At 44.6% G+C, this 27978-nt stretch overlaps 1 protein-coding gene across 8 annotated transcripts in view; it reads left to right on the plus strand.

Annotated features, from left to right (window-relative positions):
* The window catches only part of Smarca2 (SWI/SNF related, matrix associated, actin dependent regulator of chromatin, subfamily a, member 2), a 173249-nt gene that overhangs the window by 97797 nt on the left and 47474 nt on the right, over positions 1-27978 (plus strand). For all 8 annotated transcript variants that reach the window (XR_386502.3, XM_006527282.4, NM_011416.2 and 5 more), the window contains 4 exons: positions 3199-3362; positions 7589-7816; positions 13246-13323; positions 17860-18078. Coding sequence is in view for 7 of the 8 variants with exons in the window: in XM_006527282.4 (XP_006527345.1) it covers positions 3199-3362; positions 7589-7816; positions 13246-13323; positions 17860-18078 (689 nt within the window). In the remaining variant the exon portion in view is untranslated. The remainder of the gene's footprint in view (positions 1-3198; positions 3363-7588; positions 7817-13245; positions 13324-17859; positions 18079-27978) is intronic.

Genomic DNA, 27978 nt, shown 5'->3' on the forward strand with positions numbered 1-27978 from the left:
GAGATAGTGATACCTAGACTGGCTTTTTCCTACTATCTGTGAAGAGCTTTGTGGACATGACCATGTTAATATGCACCCTTCCAGCTGCACCCCCAGACCACACTATCATCCAGGTTATAAAATGGCTTCAGATTTCATTACCAAATTCAACATCTCAACTTTAGCTTGAGGAAGAAAATGTGTGTGTGTGTGTATGTGTGTGTGTCTCTATATGATTGTAATTGAACAGAAAAATTTAGCTACTAGCCCATTGTCTTGTTGTCATGGGAAAAACTTTTTTTTTAAGCAAGAGCACATGGTGAAGTCTCATCCAGATGAAATTTCCTAAGACAGCCAAGGCTCAGTGAAAAATTAGCAGCCACGACAGTCTGGCAATGTGTTCCATGTGTTCCTTCTGGCAAGTTCTGTCATTTTCAACACAATTATCCCTTGCTGTTAATTGTGTTCCTGTAATGGGTTGTGTCCGGCATCAGAGTCTGACACACCATGAAACTGACGCCCCAGTGCTGAGCACATTAAATCCTGCACACCTGTGGCATGGAGCACTCGTCTTTGGAGGAACTCTTACAGGGTGGTTTGGGTTCCCTTGAGCCATACCGAAAAGGTTGCTGGTGAACACCAGAGAGCCGATGGTAGTAGTGTCTACCAATGGAAATGAGAAGCCAGGGAATCCTGAATCTTCTCATCGGATGCACTGGAGCTTTGTGTGGAAAACGATGGGATGTTTCCTTTTATCCTTATATGTCAAGTCTCCAGCTTTTTTTTTTTTTAAACAGTTTTAGCACCCAGAAGATCTGTTTGCCTGGGGTCTCTGATGGAGAGCCCTGAGGACTCCTTTGACTAAACAATGTTGGTGCTGTTAGTTTTCATTGGTATGTTTTGCCTTGTTTATTTTGTCCTGGGTAGGCATATTTCCAAGTTGCTCCTACTCATCTCTTACCAGATTTCAGTGGTTAAAATCATTGAAGGTTATAATCTCGGAAGACCTAGGAGCCCAGTTTCTGTCCTTGGCTATTAATGAGCTGATGCTATTATTATTCCTCCTCTCCCCATTTCCGAAGGATGTTGGTTGGTTTGTCAGCCTTTTCTTTTAACTTAAGGCACAGGATAAACATGTGAGTGATGAATCCGTGTAATTAAATACCAAAGGGGGCATTATTTACAGACAAGTACAGTTCTCAAACTAAGCCCTGTGTAGGAGATCAAGTATAAAGTTTGGGAGTTCCTTAGGACTTGGTTGTAGATCAATGATAGAGCACTTACCTACCATGAGCTCTTTGTGTGTCCTAGTCTCAAGGGAGGCAACTTTGCTCTGCCATACTCTTCTGTCATGATGCTGTTTTGTGACGTCACATAGCAAACTCACTATGTGTCTCACTTATAGAATTTCCAGAACTGCAAGACAAAAGGCAAACAGTGTGTGTGTGTGTGTGTGTGTGTGTGTGTGTGTGTGTATGCACACAGAAAATGGCGACTACAAAGGCTGTGTAGAGAAGTTCTCCTACAGAATAAAGTGTATCTTTTATTAGCATCACGGACAAATGGTCTGCTACAATCTCAGCAAGCCTTCTGAAAATAATAAAAATAAGATTCAGTCAGCCACCCCTCCCCCAAGTCTGGATTTCTGCAGTTCCCCCTGGAAGGATTTGAGCAGTTCACCAAACCAAAGGAAAAAAAAAAATCTAATTTAGAAAGTAAGACGAATCCAAGGAGCATTGCTTTATTATGGGAGGAGAGCCCCCAGACCTCTCTCCTAATCCCCGCTTGCTATATTTGGGGGATTGGTTCTCTTCCCTCCTGAGGATGCTCATTATTTTTTACTAAATGTGAAAACCAGATTCCCCCATGTTTGGGAACTTGACCCTAGTGAGTAACTTGATGCCTCTAGCTGGAGTCAGCTAAATGGTTTAATCCTCTGAAATAAATTGTGGGATATTTTCATCCGAAAAAAAAGGAACAACGTGTAGGAATAACATTTGTACAGCAGCCAGCCAGGGAGTATCATGTAACACGCTTAGATTTTCCCCATCATCCCATTCCGAATCCAGCATCCGCTTCCCTAGTGAAATACATTCAGACTTTGGAATGCTGCTGGAGTCTTGTGTTGTTCTCTTCCACAGTACACTTTATGAAGAGGGCAGACAGATATGTTCCAGATGGCTAGAGCAGGACACAGGTGTGACCACCAGTGAACATCACACTCTGGGATCCATGATTTCTGCCTAGTCTGTACTCTTCGAAGCTCCTTATCATGACCACCCTGGTATCTAACAACCTGCTCTATGGACTTGTGTTTGCTTAGCTTGCTCGCTCGCTCACTCTCTCTCTCTCTCTCTCTCTCTCTCTCTCTCTCTCTCTCTCTCTCTCTCTTTCTTTCTTGGTTTTTTTTCGAGACAGGGTTTCTCTGTGTAGCCCTGGCTGTCCTGGAACTCACTCTGTAGACCAGGCTGGCCTCGACCTCAGAAATCTGCCTGCCTCTGCCTCCCAAGTGCTGGGATTAAAGGCTTGCACCACCACCGCCCAGCGCTTAGTACCTTTTAATTCAAAAGAACAGCAAGTTAGCCTCAGAAACACGGAGGGCCACTCTTCCATATTGTTGCTTCAGGTCTTCAGGGTGGAAACCAACCATCCTTCTCTCCCTCCCTCCCTCCCTCCCTCCCTCCCTCCCTCCCTCCCTCCCTCCCTCCCTCCCTCCCTCCCTGCAGGCTGCTTATTCTACATTGCTGTCCTCAGCAGCAACCCAGCGGCAGAGGCAGTAGAGAGCAGCCTCTTTCTGTTTTAATTCTCCTGGGAGTCAATAAAAGACCTTGTCCTAATGGCTCTCAGGAAAGTTGCTTTAAGCTGTTACAGACACTTTGTGAGCCTGTGTACATGCATGTGGGGGTTTTTTAAACATTGTTATTTTTAATCCCGGAAACAAGCCCAGGAAATGTGTTCATTGTTTCTTAAAGTAAGCCGGTGCTGGGATTCGTGAAGTTGCAAAAGGTATCTGGTCAGAAGAGTGTAAACACACCTTGCCTTCCTTTCCTGTTTCCAATTGCAAGCTCCTTCCAAATCTACCGATGCCCCGACCATTTCCTAGCTGGTGCTGAGGAGGGTGGGTGCACATCTAAAGGAACCAGGCCTGTTTGTCTACCTCTCCTCCTCTTTCAGACAGGAGTTAATTGGCAAATTTCTTTTTCTCTTATTCCCCCTCAGGCACCACCAAGTCTGAAGATCGTGCTGCTTTGCTAAAGAAATTCAATGAACCTGGGTCCCAGTATTTCATTTTCTTGCTGAGCACAAGAGCAGGGGGCCTGGGCTTAAATCTTCAGGCGGCAGACACGGTGGTCATATTTGACAGCGACTGGAATCCTCACCAGGTGCGTGGCTTGGCGCCGAGAGGAAGGGAGAGATTATCACTTTCATCACTCACACTTATAGGACAGAGCACACCTCTAAATGACCGGGCAGTTTCTCCAAAGGAGAAATAGCCCAGCCAATTACTGTGGCCGTTTCCTTCTCTCCCTCAGAGTGCAGCTATTTCTGTGTTCTGCCCAAGCCTGTGAAAGAGCCCAAGAGCGTGCTGGAAACTCACTTCTTCTGTCTTAATCCCACCTCTTGGGATTGCCGTTGAACAAATTACATCTGGTGAAGGATACATCATCAAAAATGTTTCAGGGGCTGGGAGTATAGCTCCGTTGGTGGACTGTGAGCCTGGCTTTCAGGAGGCCCTGGGTTTGGCCTCCAGGTCCAGTAATAACAACAAACTGAAGAACATGGAGGCTAGCAATCTCCGAGCACTCCCTCTGCACCAGACTCCTGGTGGGCATTGCTGCACTCAGTTTCCACAACTGCTCTCAAAGTTCCTAAAAGTTACTATTTACATTCTTGCCTTTTAGAGATTGAGTCCTGAGCAGGTTAAATAATGTCTTCAAGGACACTTAGTATAGGAAGCTAACCTTGCCTTCAGTTTTCTATGTTATTTAAAATCATACACACACACACACACACATTCAGTATCTGTTATTGGTAGGTACTCTTTTTTTTTTTTTTTTTTTTTGATAACCTTAGAGATATTCTTTTAAAGGAGTATTTTGTTGATTCCCCAATAAATGTTGACTAGGTCTTTTATGCCAGGGGTTTCCTGACTGGCCCTGGGCCATCTGCCTGGGTTCCAGCTGATAAGACAAACTCTGTGTTCCCCTCACCCCAGCCACCAGGCAGCTGGCCATCCATGGCAGGAGCATGCCGGTCTTATGGAGCCGGGGAAGGACGAGTGGGAGAGACTTCCTGGGGCTGCTGGCAGGAAGTGGAGTACTGGGCTACATTAGAAAGAAGCACAGGCCTGTTTCCTGTTTCCTGCTGCCGCAGCCCCAGGTATCTAATGCATTGAGCCTGGATGCCTGTGCGTTGAGCTTTGATGTCCTTCATTCTCTGAGAAGATTAAAGCAGAATGAAGGGTGGAGCCTCCAGTAGAGTTTGCTTGCTCCAAATTCAGGGTTTTCAGGTTTGGTTTTTTTTTTGTTTGTTTGTTTGTTTTTTGTTTTTGTTTTTTGTTTTTTGTTTTTGTTTTTTTGTTTTTTCAATACCCCTGACTGCATTCTGCAGCAGGGAGGATTCCATTCAGGGTGACAGACACATCTGCAGTTTTCTTCCTCACCTCTGCTCTTTTCAGTGTCTGAACAAAGCAAAGGGAGAGCAGAGCGCATGCGTTTGGGGTCACCAGCAGAGTCCTGCATTTACCTGGCTCTTCCAACTTGACTAGAAGTTCCATAACCAAGTAACAGAGCAGTCAACCACGAAGTCTCTCAGGAGGCTCTCTTCTCAGCTGGGCTCTTGAGTTCAGGCATCGTGCCTTAGTTCGGTGTTCTATTGCTATGAAGAGGCACCATGACCATGGCAACACTTGGAAAGGACAATATTTCACTGGAGCTGGCTAATAGTTCAGAGGCTTAATGCATTATCATCATGGAGGGAAGCATGGCGTCACATAGGCGGACATGGTACTAGAGAGGTAGCTGAGAGTTCTGTATCTGGGTCTGAAGGCAGAAAGAGAGCTCAGTGCTGGGCCTGGCTTAAATTTCTGAAACCTTAGTGACACATTTCTTCCAACAAGGCCACACCCACTCCTACAAGGCCACACCCACTCCAACAAGCCCACACCCATTCAACAAGGCTACACCCACTCCAACAAGGCCACACTTCCTAATAGTGCCATTCCCTGTGGGTCTGTGGGGGCCGTTTTCCATTTAAACCACCACGTATCATAACGCATAGGGGGATGAAGTTTGAGGCTGCTGATTGATACCCTAGACAGAAATAGAACTTAGTAACACGGGTCTATAATCTCAGCCCTGAGGGAGACAGAAGCTGGGAGACTGCAAGTTCATATACCATTGGGGGTTATGGAGTGACTTCTGGGCCAGCCTGGGCAACTTAAGAGATATGTTGACTCATAAAGTAAATGATGGGCTAGGAATGTAGTTCAAAAGTTGAAGGTTTGCCTAAAATGTTAGGAGAGATTGAGAGTTACTCTCCAGTACTGCCACAAACAAACAAACAAACACTCAGAGTTAAACATATAGAAAAAAACCTCAGAAATATTCATTCATTCAGTAATTACAGCACTTCTTTCTTGTTTATGCTTTTGGCCTAGGGAGACCCACATTCTTGGAATCTCTGCATCCTAAGAATGCTAACTTTGGCTACTTTCCAAACAGACAGGTGATCTAGACATAAAGCCACATTTTTGCTTCCGCCCTGAAGCTGTTGTTGCAACAAGTTCTTGGACTCCCCGTCCTGACTCTGTCATCTGCTGCCACCTGCGTCTTAGTGGTGTGGCTTTATGCACCTCTTTTAGGCTGTAGGTGGGACGACTGTACCTTCTGGCACACTTGGTCTGCTACTCCCAGAAAGAGGAGATGAGTTTTCATGTTTGGAGACTAAATATAAAGCTGGAGGTTGGTGAAGGAACTAATACTTTCCCCTCTGGCTCAGGGAGCCCAAATCTTGAGGGTGAGACTTGTTACCGACGTGATTGGCTCGCCTCACTTCTAATGGAAAGGCTGATGACACAGAGCCTGCCATTGACTGCTGCTTAGGTGAAGGTGGGTTGGGAGAGATGATTGGTTCAAGCCCCACTCCAGGAAGCATTTCAGTCATCTATTTTACCTTTGTCCTCTTCAGTAATAATGTGATGGGCTACTCTGCATTGTGCTCAAGCTTCAGTCCATGATGCTAACAGGAATTTGTTCACGGCTCCTGAGGGCAAACTTCTGACTTAACTAATCACGCCGTCTGAAAGGTCCCTGCAGCAACTTAACTAATCACTCCGTCTGAAAGGTCCCTGCAGCAAAAACAGACCTCCTGTGCTAAGTGTCATGCTTGGAATGCAGGAAGCAGAGCAGAGCACCTTTGTCCTAAAAGCACGTCTGCTCTCACGGCACGTGTGTAAACAGTGCATCGGCGTGCGACCTGGTCCCTCTCCTGGACCATGTGATAAAAGGGCCATGTTTATTTGAGTAGCTATCAGGTTAGGTGATGGCCTCAGACGTTTACAAAAGTTTTTACTTAAAGGGACCAAATGTTTATGTTCATTTACAACTTGTAGGTGCCACTTACAGCTGCGTGTCACTAAATCTTCTGATAATTTGTGCTGCTGCAGACTGCAATCTGCTGTACCAGTCTGGTACTCTAGAATGTTTACTTCCTCTTTTGAAAAAAAAATACAGAAAGAATAGGTAATGTAATGCTTTACAAAAGCCCATTTATTTATTAATATTTATTCATTCATACCCATGGTGCCTTCCTCAGGGTAAACTTCCAAAAGTGAAATCTGACACAGAGCCATGTCTAGTATGGCGCTTACATTTTGCTATCCCAGGCCACATTTATTATGCTACTAGCAGTCCTTTACATTTCCAGATATACTGGAATATACTTGTAAAACAAAGTAGTGAATCTTTGATAGAATTAGATCCGGGAATTGTATAGCTGCATAATATATGCATGTTTGTGGGCATGTATGTATCTATAATGCAATCTATATATGTATGTATAAGTACAATGCATGAAAATATAGTTTGGTAATAGAATACTGCTATTAGCACATTACAATGAAAAGACTGTGTGTCTTCCTACTTGAATGTAGTTCAACTCACTTTGTAGACCAGGCTGGCCTCGAACTCAGAGATCCACCTGCCTCTGCCTCCCGAGTGCTGGGATTAAAGGCGTGCGCCACCACGCCCGGCTTTGAATGTGTTTTTGTAGGTAATATCTAAGTCTTAATTCTGAAATCATTGGGTTTGGTTTTGATGAAGGGTAAACCTACACAGATAGGTAAAAAAATATTTTAAGAGCTAGATTTCAAATCTTGAGATCACATTTCAGTTTGGCATGGTTAATTTAAGCCCAGACTTCCTCATTAGGAGATGGCCTTGAATTTTTCCAAAGACAATAGCTTGTATATATTTTTTTCAAACGTAAGCAAAATCTAATCTTGAAAAGGCCGTTTATGGAACATCCGCACATCTCCCTCTTACGTAGCCCCGTTTGCTGGGATAGTCCAGGCGCTCAGATCCTCACAGCATCTTGTTCTCAAAACCAGGATCTGCAGGCCCAAGACCGAGCTCACCGCATTGGCCAACAAAACGAGGTCCGGGTGCTGAGGCTTTGCACCGTCAACAGTGTGGAGGAAAAGATTCTCGCGGCTGCCAAGTACAAGCTGAACGTGGATCAGAAGGTTATCCAAGCAGGCATGTTTGACCAGAAGTCATCCAGCCACGAGCGGAGGGCCTTCCTGCAGGCCATTCTGGAGCACGAGGAGGAGAATGAGGTAATACACAAAGCCAGACTTGGGAAATCTAACGGTGACCTTTTGTCTCAGAAGGATTCAAAAAATCACGCCTTTTCTTTGTTCCTTAAAGAATTTTCTGGGCTGGGGTTAATTCAAATGACTAAATTAGCTGCTGTCTTATATCCCAAGCACAGAAAATCTCAGAAAGGTATTCATATGTCTTAAGTCGGGATCCATCTCATCATCAGCCTCCCAATGCTGACACCATTGCATACACCAGCAAGATTTTGCTGAAAGGACCCTGATATAGCTGTCTCTTGTGAGACTATGCCGGGGCTTAGCAAACACAGAAGTGGATGCTCTCAGTCAGCTATTGGATGGACCACAGGGCCCCCAATGGAGGAGCTGGAGAAAGTACCCAAGGAGCTAAAGGGGTCTGCAACCCTATAGGTGGAACAACAATATGAACTAACCAGTACCCCCCCAGAGCTCGTGTCTCTAGCTGCATATGTATCAGAAGATGGCCTAGTCGGCCATCAGTGGGAAGAGAGGCCCTTTGGTCTTGCAAACTTTATATGCCTCAGTATGGGGGAATGCCAGGGCCAAGAAGTGGGAGTGGGTGGGTAGGGGAATGGGGTGGGGGGGGGGTCTGGGGGACTTTTGGGATAGCATTTGAAATGTAAATGAAGAAAATACCTTAAAAAAAAAAAGAGCTATTGCCAGGGGACCTTCAAAGCTTAGCCTGTGCATATTCCCTGTCCTCTGGGGGGTTGGGTACCACCAAGTATATTTGATTGTATTGTGAGTGCTGCCTCCTATTGGCAAGATACGGAACCGCAGGAATGATACTTCATAGAACTCTGGCTAAGTGGTCATTTTTTTCTTTCTCTCATACCCCAGAACCCCATTCTCTGCTGCTTTTTGATTAAAAATGAGGATACTTCAACAGTTATAGGATGGTCCTTCCCAGCCCTTCACAGCATCTTTAGCTCATGAGTTTGGAAAGCTTGGCCTTAATGATCATAAAAAGGATCTTTTAAAAACTGAACAGAGGCAGAGAAAAATCAGAGTCTAACATCTCTATTTACAAAAATTGTCAAAGTTGTGCAAAGAGTGTTTTATCTTTCCTTTATTGAGTCATTTTATTCTTTTAGATGACCCACTTTAGTCATTTTATTTTAAATATTCATCCAAGAACTGGGGATGTGTAGCTCTGTGTAGAGTACTTGTCTTGTTTGTGTACACACACACACACACACACACACACATACACACACACAAACACACACAAACTATCAGCCTAAAATGAACATTTAAAAACATGTCTATAAACATCCAGAGAGCACAATGCCAACACCAGCTCTTAGCATAGAACTGTTCAAGGGCAGACGTCTTCACTTTTCTATACCTGTGCTTAAAAATTAGAGCGTTAATTTAGTTTACATATTTGCACAGACTATTATTCTCATTGCATAAATATGGTTTTGTGGTTTTGAAATCCTCCATAAATTAAAACTTATATTCTTTTTAAAAGTATTTTTAATTGAAAATAGATTTTTTTCATGTAATTTATTCTAATTATGGTTTCTGCCTCATCTAACTCCGAGGCTCTCCCCACCTCTCCACTCACTCAAATTCACGTTCTTTCTTGCTCTGTGTCCTTTCATTTGTGAGTGGTTATTATTTTCTTGCTCTGTGTCCTCTTATTTGTGAGTGGTTATCATTCAAGATAGCTTCCGGGTTAGGCATGTGGGCCTGTGTGCACACGTTCACTCTCAGAACAGGAATTACATCCAGCCCAGACCTATACAGGTGCTGTTCATCCTGCTCTATTCTCTGAGTTCATATGGGTGCCAGTGCTGCTGTGTCTAGAAGGCTTTGTTCCTTTGGTGTCCTCCGTTCCTTCTGGCTGCTTCAGTCTTTCTGCTTCCACAGGGTTCCCTGAGCCTTGAGGAGAAGGAATTAATGAAGACATCCCATTCGGGACTGAGTGTTCCAGGGGCTCTTGCTCTCTGCATATTGTCCCGTTGTGGATCTCTGTATTTATTCCTGTTTATGCAAGGGCAAAGCTGCTCTGGCAATGGCTGAGCAAGACACTGACCTATAAGTATAGCAGAATGCTCTTAGAGTCATTTTGTTGCTTCTGTTGCTATGCTCTTTTAGCAGAACAGTATTGTTCGGTTTTTTCCCCCTAGGTCCCTGGCTCATCTAGTCTCAAGTTCATGGCCACCCAAGCAGTGTTGGCGATGGGTTCCATCTTATGGAGTGAGCCTTAAATCCAACCAAACATTGGTTGGTTACTCCCACAAGCCTTAGGCCACTATTGCATAGCCCATCTTGCATGCAGGCTTATAGCCGAGTTGGTATCTACCTTTCTCCTTTGCTATGGCTTTCAGGGTACCTTCCAGGACTCTGAACACTAGTCAGTAAGGGCAAAGGGCTCTAGGTAGGCGTCCCCAGTGCAGCTTCTTCATGTTCAGTGAGTTGTGTAGGTGTTGTCTTCAGAAATGGGCCTTTACCATCAGTGCGTTGAGAGCAACCAATAGCCTTGAAATAGTTGAAGTGTTGGAGGATCCCACGGGGCTAACAACTCTGTTACATGTAACCCATTCTCAGAACTTAAGACATTTGGTGATCAGAGATGTCCACAAGGGGCTCCTTTTCCCCCATTATTTAGCGATTCCATTTCCATCACCTTCATATATGTGTGCATTTCAGGAAGCTTCTACTGTAGTGGGTTTCCATAGTACCCCTTAAATGGTCCTCAGTTTAACTATTCCTGTCTTCCCTCCCTCAACCTTTTCCTCTCCCTGTACCCATTTGATCCTCCCATCCCAGTTCCTTCTCCTTCCATCCATCCATCCATCCATCCATCCATCCATCCATCCATCCATCCCTATTTTATTTCCCCTTCCTAGGGGGATATATATACTCCCCACCCCCAGTTCCTTACTCTATACCTAACATTTGTGGTTATATAGATTATGGCAAGACTAGAAAAGGCTTCAGAGCTAACATCCATAAATAAGTGAATACATATTTGTCTTTTTTGGGTCTGGGTTACCTCACTCAGGATGTTTTGTTTTGTTTTGTTTTGTTTTGTTTTGTTTCCCTCTAACTCCATCCATTTACCTGGTTCTCTTGCTAGTGTGGTCAGCTGGGAGAGACTGCCTTAGGTGTTGGTGGGTGAGGCAGAGCTTTTAAAGTCTCTTTTATATACTCTTCATTTCTGAAATGAGCCTGCATGTGAAGTAGAGACTGATAGGTAAAAGAATCCTGAAATGAATCTCTTTGCAAAGTGGAGAGTGCCTCCTAGTTTGTCCACCATACATATACATGCATACATACATACATACATACATACATACATACATTTGCACGCACACACACACACAGACACACACACACACACACACAGTCACCTATTGAGTATCAGGAAATGACGAGAAGCGAAACTAGTCATAGGCACTCAGATGTCCACTCACGTCTAAAACCTTTTAAAATCTCCAGCAATTCGCCATTTCTGGTTTTTAAAACTGAAGATTTGATACAGGCTGAGGAGTTAGATTATGTGCTACCTTTTACTTTAGTTTACACATGTGGCCATTTCCCCAAACACTATGGGCTGGTGACATGGCTCAACAGGTAAAGGTACTTGTCAGCAAGCTTGCCAAACTGAGCTTGGTCCCCGGGACCCACATGTTGGAAGGAGAGAACTGATTCCCACAAGTTGTCTTTTGACATACACACACACATATATACATTCTCGTAATAAATAAATATTGAATAATTAATATGATCGATATACTAAAAACATTTCAGATACTAACGGGATAAATTTTAGTCTATTTTAAATCTAAAGTGGCACACAAAGTGTTTTGACAAAGTGTGGTGTGGGAAGAGCTGGTATTCAACTAGGAGTTGCCACAGCATTCTCCTCCCCCCTCCCCTCCCCTCCCCTCCCCTCCCCTCCCCTCCCTCCCTCCCTCCCTCCCTCCCTCCCTCTCTCTCTCTCTCTCTCTCTTTCTTTCTTTCTCTCTTTCTTTCTTTTAAAAGATCTTGTAATAAATGTTACCTGATGGGCAACGAAGCTTGGGGGCTTCTAGCTTTCCTAAACCACAGGCAGTGGCTGATCTCTCTCAGGCCCACAGATCACAACATAAGGTTACAGGGGAGTTCTGTGCCAACTGTCTCTCACTGGTAGCAGCCTGCTGGGACAACAACTGTGTCAGGCAACTATTACCAGACTCTGGTAGTCTATACCCTGATGGGAAGTCAACCAGGGACCTTTGCAGATGTCAGTGGAGAGCTCCTGTGCCAACAGTCCAGGGCAGTGCAGGGTGCCACAATCACAGCTGGCATGAAGGATGAGGGGACAGAGAACCCAGCAAGATCTCTTGTAAACTTCGCAGCTGCTCTGTGCCCTGGGTACTCAGGTCTCTCTGGGCAGCTGTCCTGCCAACTTCCAGAAGAGTGTACATCTTGTCTGAGGACACCTATGGCCTCATTGTGTGTGTACAAGATCTTGTTAAGTCCTGAGCCCATTCTCCAGCTAATCTGCTTCCTTGTCAGGTGAAGTGCAATATTTAGACAGAGTCACTTTAATCAACATGGAGGTGAATGAAATCGGAAGGGTTTTCAGTAATAATGATTATCTTGAATCATTCTTTATTGGATTGCATGTATTTCTAAGAGTGATTAAGTCCCTTTGGTATGCAAGGTGTCTTGGGAGCTGACATCATCTATCTTAGGCTGCTGGTGTTATTATTATTTTTTTTTAAATCATGGAAACCACAGCATACTGTTTGTTCCTAAAACCTTGAGAACTATTTATTTCTGAAAATTAGCAGGTAATGTGCCTTTGTTTAATAGGATATAAAATTTAGGAACATTTTGTACCATCATCAATAATAGTGCCTGTCAAAATACATAGATCCAACTTATCTTAAAGGTTCTGTATTTAGTATCTATATATGATTTTTTTTTCTTTTGCCTCATCCTGGTGCATAGTGACAAAAACCTCACTGTTTTGGGTAAATCTTTGAAAATAAACATTCATGTTTGCAGTATCTGCAGTATCATCAATGGATTTAGTAGAATTAACATTAAGTAGTTGTGCCTGGAGCTGGCTTCCTCCCGTGAAGTAGATGTGAAGTAGATGTCACGCCTGTGTTACAGATGAGGTCATGGAGGCGGGAGACATTAAGTAGCTTGCTTTAAAAGTAACAGAAAAGATCCACACCCAGGAGAGCTCGTGTTTCTTAGAGAGCAGATTTCCCGCCCTAGACAGATTTCCTGCTGGAAAGACGGTCTGAAAAGCTCAACCTCTCAAAATACCAACGGCAGGTACTAAGCTGAGAGACCCTTCCTCCCCTTTCTGTCCTGAGAAGTAGGGCAGAACATCCCCCCACAAACTATCCAGTCTCTGTTCTTAAAGCCTCTTCTGATCATTCTGTTGCTGAATCCAGGAAGAAGATGAGGTACCAGACGACGAGACCCTGAACCAGATGATTGCTCGCCGGGAGGAAGAATTTGATCTTTTTATGGTAATGTTGCAGGAATTATGGGAAAGGACTATCTCTCCCCACCCCTCCCCACCTCCCCTTTTTGTTATCCAGACTGCCCGCCCCGCAGCCTGCATACTGGGCAGAACCTAGGCCCTGAAGTCTGTGCGTTGCTTTTGGTTCAGAGTCTGCAAACTGGCTGGCTTTAGCCGGCAGACATATTGTGTTTGGCCCACATAGCAGTTCTTGAAATTTTGCATTTGTTGCCAGCATGAAAAGAATCTCGATTTCTGGCTTCCTTTGGAAAGTGAGATGGGGCGGTGTTTGGCCCACAGCTCGGTTTGGAGGCAGTTGGCCAGAGCTGAGTCGCAGCTTCACCCTTCACACAGGGTATGCGGTCCCTAGTTCACCAGGGACCCAGTCCTCATCCCAGGCCAGAGTCACACTGGGCAGCTGTCCATTCTGCTTGCATTCAGTTTGCAGCTGTGGCTTAGCCAGCTTCTTCCTGAATAGGAGCAGGTGAACAGCAACAGCCTGTGAAGTTGTTGCAGGGAAGACACTTAAGGGAATAGAACCTTTGCCTGCGTGCATAGGAAGATACGGCCGTGATCCAAAGAGCAGAACCTGCTCTATGTTAGAGGAGCTCGGTGTTTTAGAATGTGTTGCCTGTGGCTTTAACCTTGAGGTTCCATGAAGCGTAGCATCACCTATAAGTTTCCTGAAACCTCAGTTTGACTTACATGTGAGATGCACTACATTCCACAGTGGTTGGGGAACAGGCCCAATCTGTGGGGGAGGCTGCTCAGCGGCTGCAGAATGGTGGCTACTGCCTTCTTCGGGCTTTTACACTCTCATCTTAAATGACTAGAACAGTCCCGGGCACGTAGTGCTTATGTGCAATAGATTACCGAATGAGGGTGGTGATGGTTGTGGTTTCAGGGTTTGTCCAGATGACAAGACAGATCCAGATGAATAAGGGGTAAGGCTTCCTCCAAAGCATTCAGCCATTCTGACTTTCGTGTCAGGCATTTAGCGTGACCGTGAGGGACGGGATATGTATGCACTATGGCTGGGGTGTAGTAGCACTGAAGAACCCTGATCACAGGCACCTGTTAGAAAGCCATGGGGTCCTGGAACCCCCCCACCCTTGTGTAAGCAAAGCACCTGGAAAGGAGAGGCATAGTAAAGATGTGGTTGCCGGTGCTGGGGCTGCAAGGTGGAGATGTGAGACCCTTTTAAGCAGAAATTACAACTTTTGAAGAGATGCTAGGAATCGACCCTTTTTGGCGAACTCTCAGCATTAAGGTTTGCAACTACATTCAGGACCTTTATTAATATTATTCCATAACACTGCAGGCCAAAGAGAACACAGCTAAGCCAAATATGACCCGATGGGTTTGTAATCTCTGCCTTTTAAGCTTAGGGAGGGTGAGAGAATAGAACCAAGGCTGTGTGGACGCTTATGTCATTTTCATGGGGGGAGGGGGATTATTTGCTTGTGGCCTTTGTCTAGAGAACGCAGATTATGCCCACACATAATGATTCACAATGAAAGACCATTACCTCTTTCCCAGGCAGAAAAGCAGGCAGCCATAGCAGTGGCTCCCAGCTTTAGGAAATGTATTACTTTGCTACCCAGGTGAGGCCATTTTAGGGAGACAGGGCATTAATGTGGGTTCTGCATTAATGTGGGGTTCTGCTGTTACTCCCTACAATTATAGATTAGACTTTTAAATAGGGGGGTTGGGGATACACATCAGAAAGCAACATCTATCTTTGAGGCACTTACCAAGGGGTAGGAGACTAGGGAACCCTGAGGCAGAAAGGCTTTCCTGGCCTTTCCTGGCACTCACTCAACACTACAATGGCCTCAGATACTCCCAAATTAGGTTACACTCAGAAATCGGCCTTCCCTGGCAGCGCCCTGAAATCGGGGAGAAATTTAGTGCTGCTCCATTCTTCTTTGAGGCTGAGCTTTTGTAGGATTTGAAAAATCTCAGACAAACCTGGAAATTTTGTTCAAGGTCCCGTCTCCCTTTAACTAGGTCTACGACCCTAGAACAGGCTTGTCACAGCCCAGACTGACTCAGGAATGAATTGACATAGCCCAGACTGGTGCAGGAATGAATGTACTTGTGTAAGAACCTGAAGTTTGTGAGTTCTCAGGCCTGTTTCTTACGTGTTAGCATCTGTTAGGGAGACTGAACCAGCTCTGCTGTTTTCTGTTGGGTTTAATTTGTATACCTTTGGCCACTGGGCTGTTCATTAGCACTTCCACCAGGGGGCAGGAAAATGAATTTGAATCCATGCCAGCTACTGTGATTAAAGAGTTTAGCGGCAAGCAAGAATGGAATGCGAGCTGCCTAGGCGCTCTGGATCGCATGTATCAAAAGTCTTCGTCCATTACTCAGAATTAGTCCTGTGCCTCACAGTAATAGAGACTTATTACTTCAATGTATAGATACTGTAAACAAATAGCTCCTTTAAAATAATAATCTTTCTTTTAAACAGTGCCATTGCCTTCCCCTTCTAAAACCAAGACATCAAATAATTAATTCACCGTCAATACTGATAACCTGTGGGTTTTACCTAAAAGGTTTATTTGATAGCAACATGCTTCAGATATTTATCTTGGACCAATATATAAATAATGGGCTTTTAGAGGCCATATTTGCTGTGAAGGTGAAAAATAGTAATAAATGTTATGATTTATACTAAGGCCTTAAGATGGATACATCCAGGTAGTAATTAAATAGAAAAGTTAGTCTTTTTTGTCCAAAGCTAGTTTAAGATGTTATAGAGAAGTATTGGGTAAGTAGGATCTCTAAGATCACTAGGACTTGTAGCTTATCATATTTAATTGAATCTACCCTTTTTAAAAAAATTATATGTATATGGGTTATTGTTATTAAAATTAAAGAAAATACTTATTCTATGGTTGTCCTACTCTCCAGTTACAAAACAACCTACTGTGGTCATTTTGCAAACTCTGATCTAGGAATCCGGAATTTGGTCTAGCTTAGAGCTTGAAGTAGCAACAGGCTGTCACAGAGTAGGTCTCGGGGAGATTGCTTTCCTACTAGTTATCTGCTAGCTATTAAGAGGTTGCCTCATGCAACCTCTGTCTAGGTCCTGCCTTAAAGAAGCACCCTCTTGCTCATTGCCAAGCCTCCATGGGTAGATCCTGTTTCTGAGCCACGCATTAGATGGCTGGATTAAGCCAAGCATCACAAGCTAAGTATAGCACATGGGAGAGCAGGGTGGCCACATTTATCTACCAATAGGATGCTACCGAGCTCCAGGCTTACCCTGTCGTACAGACGGAGTGATTTCCAGAAGTGTTGAAGCATAGTTTCAGGAGCCTCGACGCCTAATTTCTAAGTCACATTTGGGTTCAAGAAGCAAATATTTCCTTCACATTTTATCAGTTTTAGCTTTTAAGGGAAAGAAATCATTTTATTGAATATGTGTTTTGGTACTGTAGAATCAGAAGAGGAGGGAGAAGGTAAATGATGAATAATTAATGACTTATTTCTCCTTGGGGATGATCCGGGTATATGCATCTAGTATATACAGAGGGTAAACAATGCTTTTGGTCTGTTCTTTTACACGGTTCAGATTGTTTGGCTACACTTAAAGCCACGCGCACAGGGCACATCATTTACTTAGAACCAGATAGGATTTCTAGAACAAAAAGCGAGAGAGGCACAGGCTCCCGAGGCCCATGAAGGGGAGACATTTCACGTGTGTCTTGTGGAGTTGAGAAGATCCTGACTTTGTGGTCCGTTGTGTTATAATAATCTCCTAAGAGCTGACCTTTTAGGAAGTGAAGTGCGGAGGAGTATGGTCCTCTGCTCCCCCCACCTAGGTACCGAGAAGCCGATGCATTGGCAACAGCTGGACCAGGGTAACCCTCCGTGTCCCCTCCACATGTGACTGTGGTTGGTACCTGAGTCACTAAAAACCTCCCCTGAAATGTTTCTCTCTGTTCCATTAAAATTGCAAATCCTCTTCATAAAGGTTAATAATCCTTAGTAGAATTTTTATATGTGCTCAAAGAATTCACTTGTTTGGGGGAAGCAATGAATTATATAGGTAGGGCTCACCCTTAAATATTTTCCCACTTACTCATTTTGCATGTGGCATGTACATACCACAGCACGTGTGTGGAGGTCAGAGTGCAACTTGCTGGCTCTTTCCTTGCATCCTGTAGGTCCCAGGACCAAGCTTGGGTTATCAGGCTTGCCAGCAGGCACCTCTATTCACTTACTGACCCAGGGCTCACATCTTTAAAATGCAGTCTCCTTTTGAATTTTACACACACATTTGGGCTAAGAAGAAGAGCCCTTAAAGAAGGTATTTGTATTTTTTTTTCCTTTTTGCAAAGGTAAATTCAAATGATGGGTATAGAGGCAGAATCATTCATGTAGACCCGGTGCTTAAGGATGAATTAGAACAAGCTGACTAGAGTAGGAGACTGAAAGGGATATTTTGGCAGTAGAAGACAACTTCTGGGGATTATAAGTTCTGCCATACAGAATCCTCCTCCCTTGGTGACACTGTTGTCCCTGTTTCCAGCGCATGGACATGGACCGGCGGAGGGAGGATGCCCGGAACCCGAAGCGCAAACCCCGCTTGATGGAGGAAGATGAGCTGCCCTCCTGGATTATCAAGGATGACGCCGAAGTGGAAAGGCTCACCTGTGAAGAAGAGGAGGAGAAGATATTTGGGAGGGGCTCTCGCCAGCGCCGGGATGTGGACTACAGTGATGCCCTCACCGAGAAGCAATGGCTCAGGGTAGGTGTGGCTTTTTAAACTTAACCTGGTGGCTGGAGTGTTTTCGGTGACTTGGCTGGAATTCTCTGCGGTGGCAGAGTTGCTGATGGCAGGGCCTGGGCTCCTGAACATTGAAGGTGGCTTCCTTGTGCAACAGTCATTCTGTGTTTCCAGGCAGTTTTCAGGGGGGAAGAAAACAGAGTGACAGATTTTTTTGTTAGAGGAGAATTGGCCGTAAGAAGTAAGGATTATTAGGGCTGTGAGACACATTAATGCTTTATGGTCAATTGTCTGGCCATGCCTCACTTTCTCAAAATGGACGAGAGGTCCTTAGAGATTGTTTTAATTGTTCACCCTTATTTCATGGTCTTTAATCATGGATTTAATTCTGCGTGGCCTGCACGGAGAGTTCAGGGGCAGCGTTGTTTTCTAGCTGTGTGATTTCATGGTTATAGCACATTTGGATTTGAAAGGTCCTTTGTACTATTTGGTTTTGATAAAGAAATTGGAACTCAAAAAGTGTGGGTGACTATTTGGGGCACACAGCTGGATAGAAATACGGTCAGTGGCTACTGGTGTGTTTGCATGTCAGCGTCGGTTCGGCGTGATTTATCTGTTTTAAATACCGATGATACCTGGACTGGAGTCAATGAAGGTAGGGAGAAAAGAAAATGTTATTCTAAAGTTTGTGGGGATTTTTTTTTCCTCTTCAGAAAGTGGTAATTTCTCATTTTGACTGGAGACTGAAATCGCACAAAGTTCCTTTGGGACCCCAGAAATATCAGTGTGCTCTGAACAGTCATATGTGGGAATGTCATGGACAGCGGGGTTTAACTGTCCTTTTGAGCAGACTTAGTGCCTAAGAGGCAGAACAGCCTGGGACATGCTTTCCAGACAGGGCCAGCAAAGCAAGTGCTGGAAATAGTATGTGCAGTTGGGTACAAACCAAACGAAACAGAAGCCAGGATTGGGCACCATCCATTTTTCTCAAAGGAAATATAATTCCCAAGCTTTGTGAGCCAAGGATTTCAAGGCCTGGGTCAGAAGCGGGTAGGTGAGGAGAGAGGAACAGGGAAGGATTTTGAGATTGGATATCCAAGGCAGGCGGCCTTGGTACCACTGGAGGGATGATTCTCTCGGGGCCTTGTGTAATGACAGGGCTGTGACCTGAATTTTGAAAAGGTGGTGTCTGTGGGATTCCGCAAAGAAGATCCAAGAAAGCATCACTCAAATTTATGGCTGAACAATTGCATATGAAATGTAACTTGTGTGTGGTTGTTTCCCTGTCAGACCCAGGTAAGGGTTCCGACGGCCTCAGCATGCAGCTCTATGAATTACCTCCGTTTGACTGTTACAGTCGTAGTTGTGTAATTAAGACTCATCCTATACTATAAGGAGATTTTGCTCAATATTCACTTCAGAGCTTGGAAAAATTGGATTTCCTTTCTCTTTATTTAAGCAATATATTAATCACTTGAAATGTTATTACCAGAGATGAAACAAGTATAATCTAGGCCCGCAACTTTAAAATTGATTTTTTTGATATGAATAACCTCCAGATGCGATAGGCATAATAACCTTGTTTATTGGTCAAGATTGTAGCCAAACTTACCTTGTGTTTTATAATCATAGAGAGTCACTCCTAGGAAGAATGACAACATTAATCTTGAGAGACCTACCTGTTAAGCTAGCTTATCATCATTTACGCTATCCTTCACGGTACCCCATATGTACAGAAACAGAGTAAGTGATTGTGGAAACGGACTATAATCCTAGAAAAGTGGAAGTTACCAGCTTCCCAGTAGTGCTTGGAGAACATTCTTAGTGTGTGCAGTAGGCTCCCATTTTATCTGCTGCAGGCATGTTCCAAAACAGAAAACTAGTTAGTTTTACAGAGCTAAGTCCTCTATGGAAACTTGTGTGTGATTTTATGCCTAAGGTGTGTCAAGTCATCCAGGAGGGCAGAAGCCGGTCTCAGTACAGCTTTCGTGGAATGTACCTTATTGGCATTCTTTTAAAAAATTGCATTTCATGTTCTGTTAAGGCACCTGACCCCCTGACCTCAACCCTTGAGAGTTGCAATCCTATATTGCTGTTGACCCAGGAGCAGTCTTTAATATATGGCAACTAAGTATTTGCTGCAATAACATGGAATTGGAGGGGCTCTTAGGGGGCTGGGTGTGTAGAGACGCTCTGTACCATCAGTGACTGGGATCTTGAGTACACAGCCAACGTGGTCTTGAGAGGGAGACTGGCAAGTACTACAGAGTAAGATATGCTCCATCAGGGCTGAAATGAATTCTTTTTCCTGGCAGCGCCGTATAAAGCCTGCTTGGCTAAGGCTTGGAAGACGCATAGAATCCTAGAGTTGGAAGGCAGAGTTGGAAAGCGGCTGACTGGGGTTGCGGCCATCCCGTGTTCAGCACACACTCTATAGAGTGTCCATGCCAAGAGGCTGGCTGGCCCTCGAAGGCAGTACACTGTCGTTTTGTCTTCTGAGCCCCACAAGTTCAAGGTCAGCCTTGAAGGTTGGTTCTTCCTCCCTCTGGACAGAATCCTCTTTCCCTATCCCTGGCCTTGATCCTACACCCTGGAAAAGACAGAACAATGCATTTTCTGTCTTCACAACACAGGTTTAGTCTGGCATGGACATCTCAACCCTCCTCTTTTGAACTTTTCCTCATCGCTCACGGCTCAGTGCATTGGTTGCCTGGGAAGATAAACACTGATTGCACATCCCAGTGTGCTCTCGGGTTTCCTTGTTTGCCCCCCTATCACAGCACCGTCCCCGGTTCCCAGCATTCTCAGGCCTTGTCTGATTTCCTGGCTGGTTGGTCAGCTGGATCTGGAGCTGGATCTTATCAAAACCGCGGACTTCCATGTGCAGCTCTTATGGGCCACTGGGTGCCACAGTGAAACAGACTGTACGATAGAATGTAGATACAGTCCTAGCCCCTGCTGTAGCAGAAGCACCTAGCCACGCCCATCTGTGAACCTATCCAAAACCAAAACCGTAAGTCGGGGTTGTTCCTCTGTCGTGATGGTTCCTGGGTGAGGGCACCTTGTTCCTCATGGCATTCTTCACGTAGCCAGGCTGGGTGACCATCTGCCAGCTTGGTCAGTCTCTGTCCACGTGAGCTCTAAGAAGGGGAGATAGCATGGTGCAGGGGTTCAGGAGCCTGTCTGGTCTGTTTCACGTAGCTTTACTTACGCCCCGCTGGGCAGGCCTCCTCTGTGTGGCCATCCCAGCTCACTAGAGGCTGTGAGTCCAGGAGAGCAAGGTTGGATGAGCACCTAGCATTTCTCACCCAGCACCTCAGGACACTCGGGACAGATGTAAATGACGGCACTGCTGCTTTCCTGACAAGTACAGTTTCCCACAAACAGGCTTTTTTCTAGAATTGGAATATGCTAAAAATTTCTCATAGACTCCTGGAGAGAGTCTGTTTAGCTGGGAGAATTTTTTTTTTAAAAAGCATTTCCCCCCTTGATTCATAATGTTTTAAATGAGGAGAATTGTAATTTCAAACATACCTTGTGGGGTATTTTTTGTTTTGTTTTGTTTTTTTAAGTAAAGTCTTTTAAGTTGATTTAAAATCCTATTCCATTGAAACTTAGAAATGCTTTCAGTAGCCGGCGGTTTCCCAGTTTGGGAGTAACTTTGTTTTTTGATAGTGGTCTGTTTAATGTCCCCTTACCCAATGGGACATCATATTGTTTGTGTCTGGATAAAGATAGAAGCTATTGTTTAAGCATGACCTTGGGGGCGTACAACTGGGTTCTTCCCACCCCATGAGTCTCTATGAGAGTTGGCACAAGGTTGATGTGCAGCTGTTATCTCCAGAAGTCTCTGTGTGCATACACACCTGGTCCCCTTTTGTGATCTTGGAGACTTTGATGACTGCTACTTTTGACATCAGGGGGTCCTAGCCACCAGCTCCAGCCAGAAGCAGCTCTGTGTTCTTATAGTTCATTAAGTCTCTGGGTTTTGTTGTTTTGGTTTGGTTTTTAGTCTAAAAGAACTCTTAACTTTTTCGCATCTCGGTTGCTTCCTAACACTGTGTTGGAGTCTATGGTCATCAAAACCAGCCCCTTTCTCAGCCTTGCCCAGTTACCACCAAGGGGTTGGTAAACCTGCAATTTCTAGGATCGGATGGTTGGACAGATCCAGGAACCTTTTTTTTTTTTAATATTTTTATTAGGTATTTTCCTCATTTACATTTCCAATGCTATCCCAAAAGTCCTCCATACCCTACCCCCCCATTCCCCTACCCATCCACTCCCACTTTTTGGCCCTGGCATTCCCCTGTACTGGGGCTATAACAGGGTCCTTTCAGCAAAATCTTGCTAGTGTATGCAATGGTGTCAGCGTTTGGAAGCTGATTATGGGATGGATCCCCGGATATGGCAGTCTCTAGATGGTCCATCCTTTCCTCACAGCTCCAAACTTTGTCTCTGTAACTCCTTCCATGGGTATTTTGTTCCCAATTCTAAGAAGGGGCAAAGTGTCCACACTTTGGTCTTTGTTCTTCTTGAATTTCATGCGCTTAGCAAATTGTATCTTATATCTTGGGTATCCTAAGTTTCTGGGCTAATATCCACTTATCAGTGAGTACATATTGTGTGAGTTCCTTTGTGATTGGGTTACCTCACTCAGGATGATGCCCTCCAGGTCCATCCATTTGCCTAGGAATTTCATAAATTCATTCTTTTTTTATTTTATTTTTTTAATCATTTTCTTTCTTTCTTTTTTTTATTACGTATTTTCCTCAAGTACATTTCCAATGCTATCCCAAAAGTTCCCCACACCCCCCCCCACTCCCCTACCCACCCATTCCCATTTTTTGGCCCTGGCGTTACCCTGTACTGGGGCATATAAAGTTTGCCTGACCAATGGGCCTCTCTTTCCATTGATGGCCGACTAGGCCATCTTTTGATACATATGCAGCTAGAGTCAAGAGCTCTGGGGTACTGGTTAGTTCATAATGTTCCACCGATAGGGTTGCAGATCTCTTTAGCTCCTTGGATACTTTCTCTAGCTCCTCCAAATTCATTCTTTTTAATAGCTGAGTAGTACTCCATTGTGTAAATGTACCACATTTTCTGTATCCATTCCTCTGTTGAGGGGCATCTGGGTTCTTTCCAGCTTCTGGCTATTATAAATAAGGCTGCTATGAACATAGTGGAGCATGTGTCCTTCTTACCGGTTGGGACATCTTCTGGATATATGCCCAGGAGAGGTATTGCGGGATCCTCCGGTAGTACTATGTCCAATTTTCTGAGGAACTGCCAGACTGATTTCCAGAGTGGTTGTACAAGCTTGCAATCCCACCAACAATGGAGGAGTGTTCCTTTTTTTAAAAAGACAGTCTGTCTGGAGTGGAATGTCTGACATTTACAGATTTTTCTAGAAGTTTATGACCATGGGAAAGACATAGCAAGAGACTTGCCCTAGAAGAAGCTCTGTGGGACCTGAAGGGCAAGCCTCATCAGCTTCCTAGTGAACATAACTCCGAGCCTCTCCACCTCCCACACCTTGAGGGGGCTTTGTTGTTTTCTGAGGACTTATTTCATCTACTCATGTGTGTCCTTGCCTGTGTGAAAGTATATGCACACATGCCTGTGGATGAGTATCCTTATGTATATTTGGAGGCTAGAAAAGGAGGTCAGAGCCCTTGGAACTAAAATTATATAATAGGGATGCCCACATCATTACACCAGTCTAGGATATAAACTCTAGTCCTTGTGATTTTATACAGCAAGCACTCTTAGCCTTTGAGCCATCTCTCCAGCCCCTACCTAACGTTTCGACCCAGGAGGGACAATTTTTCATTCCAGCCTCAATAGCAGTTCGGTGCTGCCAAAGACCTGACAAGCTCAGCGATGCAGTCCTAATAAGATTGACTGTAACTTCAGATACCAGCCACATTTGGGGAGGGTCAAGGGCCCGCATGCCTCTTCCTGACTGACTGACTGACTAAGATGTTTCCATGAGCTCTTTGGATTCATACTTTACTAGAATGGCTCACAGAACTCAGGAAAATACCCCTGCAGCTCTAGTTTCATGACCATGTATGTGAATCAAAGGAGAGGTGCATTCCCCTCACTTTTGCTTGTAGATTCAAGGTGTCTGAATCTCCTACCACATCAGTACGTACTCCTAACAGGAAATCCACTGACCTTCAATGATCAGAGTATTCATTAGTGCTTCATTAAATGGACATGATTGAGGAAACCATTGGCCAATTGATTGTACTCAGTCTTCAAGCACTTTGACCTCTCTGGAAATCAGTCCATATATGATGGTTTGAGTATGGTATGTTCTTCCAAACACTTGTGAATGAAGACTTGGTCCCTCGCTTGTAGATGCAGTCCACCGAGAGACCATTGTATTATGAAAGCTTTTACTTCAACAGTGTATTAATGCATTGATGGGTCCATAGAGTGACGTTATTGGGAGCTGGCAGTACCTTAAGGCCTGACCAGGGAAAGATGGTCAATTGAGAGTACGAAGGGTATCTTGTCCTCAACATCTGTCTCACCTTCTGCTTCCTGGTTACCATGAGGCAAGCAACTGGCCTGTGACACACCAGCTTACAGGCCCAGAAGGAGCAGCCAGCTGACCATGATCTGAAATGTGTGTCACCTTGAGTCGGAATAGCCTTCCTTCCTTTAAATTATTTCTGGTGTTTGCCCCAGCACTGAGAAGAGAGCTAACGTCTAGGCCAAGCGTCTAACAGTCTAGCCACACTCTTCTGTTAGTGCTATATGTGTTTGATTTTATATTTTATTTTTATACTTATATAGTATATTTATATAGTATAAGAACCTATATATTTTATTAGGTTCTTATACCTCTACCTCCCTTCAAACCCTTATTCTACCTTGATCTCTTCCAACCCCCAACACCAGGAAGGAGAGAAAGGAGGTTAGAGGGGGAAGGGGCGTAGACCTCTTTAGACTACTTCCTGCTGATTCGGGACATCGTGTCTCTTGGGACCAGTCCAATCATCGTCGTCAGGATATCTCCAACTTTTTCTTATTGTCAGACCACAGGAGCAGCAAGGGCAGCAGCTGCCTTCTTTTCTGAGCACCTCCTCCACCCCTACCCCTCTCAGGGCTCTGGCATTTATTTCCTCTCCAGAGACCCCAGAACTAAACTATCTGCAGCTGGCGAAAAATCACGCCCCTCCTGGAGCAGGAGACGATCATAGTTAGCGGCTGTGGACAAACTGAAGCAGCCTCATATTCCATACCTGGGATTAAAACAAAACCATATTTGTATATTACGCTGGGTTTTTAAAGAAACCAAAACTCTCAGTACATTGTTGGTCTTCTGTGACCAACTCTAGCCAAAGCTTACCCAGCAGAAGTCACTTCGTTAGTATGGTAAAGATGGCCCTGTCATCTGGGAAACTCCAAGGGAGTAGACACTCCATGCTAAGAACCTAGGAGTACACGGGCAAGAATTATGATGCATCAGGAAGCCCTATCTTCTGGCCTGACCTCTCTGTTCGTTTTCCTTACGTGGAAGGAACCTCTTCACCTGGCCTTCCTTTCACAGAGCAATTTCCTGGGAAGAGTGCTCCATGCTTGTTCTCCAATGACACTCTCAGTAGCCCCACCTCCACCCCATCTCCCTGGCTGTCTCTGGGCCTTTGGAACTGAAGACACTCTGTGATGGCACACAACCAGTTTGCTTCTTGATGAGTATAAACTAACCAAGAGACAAAGGTGGACGGGTTTAGTACCGCTCCAGTGAGGAGACCACAGGTGTTCAGTTTTCAAAGTCGTATCTTCTGAACGAGGAGGAAGCTGTGGCTTTTATTGGGGAAACCTCTGCATACAGGTAGACATCACCATAGATAGAGACCCAGGTATTTCTAAGCATGCTAGGTTTGAGGTCATTTACCATGTTCAAATAAAAGACGGGTGATGAGCACTTTCTGGAGCATGCTCAGCTCATTACCATATGGTTAAAATAAGACGCCTACCAATGAAGGACTCGGTGTTACTGTGAGCATAGTTTCCCCCAGATCACGCAAAATAAGCGATTCAATGATTAGAGCTGTCTCCTTTTAAGATTCTCAAGGAATCTATATTAGTAACTTTTTTTTGTTGTTGATATTGTAATTAAATAGCCAACAGGAGCAACTTGAGGGAGGAGAGAGGGTTATTTAGGCTCGTGGTTCAGGAGCTCCTTAGGCTATCACCGCGGAGAAGATGCCTGCTGGAATGAACTCAGCTGTAATTTCCCCAGCTTGCAGCTGGTCACATCACTTGGCAAACGGGAAGCAGAGAACTTCAGCAGAACGGAGGGATAGCCTTTGGAACTCTAGGCTCTGGGAGGCTGCATCAGCCCTCAAGTCTCTATGTCTCAACGTTTCCAGATTCCCTACCAGCTTGGAACCAAGGGTTCAAAGACATGTCCCCACATAGATGACATTTCACATTCAGGCAATATCAGTCTTAGCTGAAGTAAAAAAAAAAAAAAAAAGAAGAAGAAGAAGAAGGAAGAGGAGGAGGAGGAGGGAGAAGAAGGAGGAGGAGGAGGAGGAGGAGGAGGAGGAGGAGGAGGAGGAGAAGAAGAAGAAGAAGAAGAAGAAGAAGAAGAAGAAGAAGAAGAAGAAGAAGGAGAAGAAGAAGAGGAGGAGGAGGAGGAAGAAGAGGAGGAGGAAGAGGAAGAGGAAGAAGAAGAAGAAGAAGAAGAAGAAGAAGAAGAAGAGAAGAAGAAGAGGAGGAGGAGGAGGAGGAAGAGGAGGAGGAAGAGGAAGAGGAAGAAGAAGAAGAAGAAGAGAAGAAGAAGAGGAGGAGGAGGAGGAGGAGGAAGAGGAAGAGGAAGAGGAAGAAGAAGAAGAAGAAGAAGAAGAAGAAGAAGAAGAAGAAGAAGAAGAAGAGAAGAAGAAGAAAATAATGCCCCCTTTGAAGGCATGTCTTTTAAAAAACCAGAGGCTCATACTCGGCTGTTTCACAGTTCTCGAAAATGCCCACCTCCTCTAATGGCTAACAGCTTCTGCCTCCTGAAGAAGCCTGGCTAACATTCTGTCTGCTGATGGGCTCATACTACTCATACCGGTTTAGAAAGCAAAGGCATTCTTTGTCTCTGTGAACTTCCCTTATCCTCATTTTTTATTAAGACAACGGTTCTTGTTTTTGCACCGGGGATAGTCAATCTAGAAGGTGCAGAAAAGCGTGTTAACATGACTTAAAAATATTCTTCTACAGTGAGTAGTTGGTAGCTTCTGCGGGGTTATACCCAAGGTGTTAACAGTGTCATGCTAAACATTAAACTTGTATGCATCAGTTTGTGCTCCTGATATAATTGGTGTCTTGCTAACTTCCTTTAAAAAGCATACTGTAGCTTGTGTTTGAGAGCAGGCATTCCGTCTACTAGTATTGGCAGAGTTGTGATGAGAGAGCATGGGTAGGGCCAGAGCTTTTCATTTGATTTCAGTCATGTGTGTTCTACCTGAGATGTTTCTAGCATCGCAATGCTGGTGTTGTTCTTGAGGACTGGGACTTTGACAAACTGGGGTTACTGCAAAGCTAGAGGCTAAGCTGACTGGTGATTTTCTGGAGGGCTCTGCTCTGCTCCTTTGGTCTCTCTGCCAACTTCAGAATGCTTCTCTTCCTTAAAATGCTTAGCGATAACCTGGAATTTGTTTAATTGCAGAGTGGAGTGATTTTGCCCCCCAGCACTTGGAGATAATTAGAACACGATGTAGATTGTGTGCTCTGTCTAATGTGTAATTACAGCTGGGCGGAGACAACGGATTTTGGAGAGCAGGCCTTTGTCACGTGGCGGATCTGATGTCTTGAAAACGTGGTTTTGAAAAGTCCCACTTAACTTGTTTACTATCATGAGCTTCCATAGGACCTCACATGTCCGCTGTGTGCTCTTTGAACACTGTGTGATTAAAG

The sequence above is a fragment of the Mus musculus genome, chromosome 19 (genome assembly GCF_000001635.26).
Source record: "Mus musculus strain C57BL/6J chromosome 19, GRCm38.p6 C57BL/6J".
In the NCBI taxonomy this organism is placed as follows: domain Eukaryota; kingdom Metazoa; phylum Chordata; class Mammalia; order Rodentia; family Muridae; genus Mus; species Mus musculus.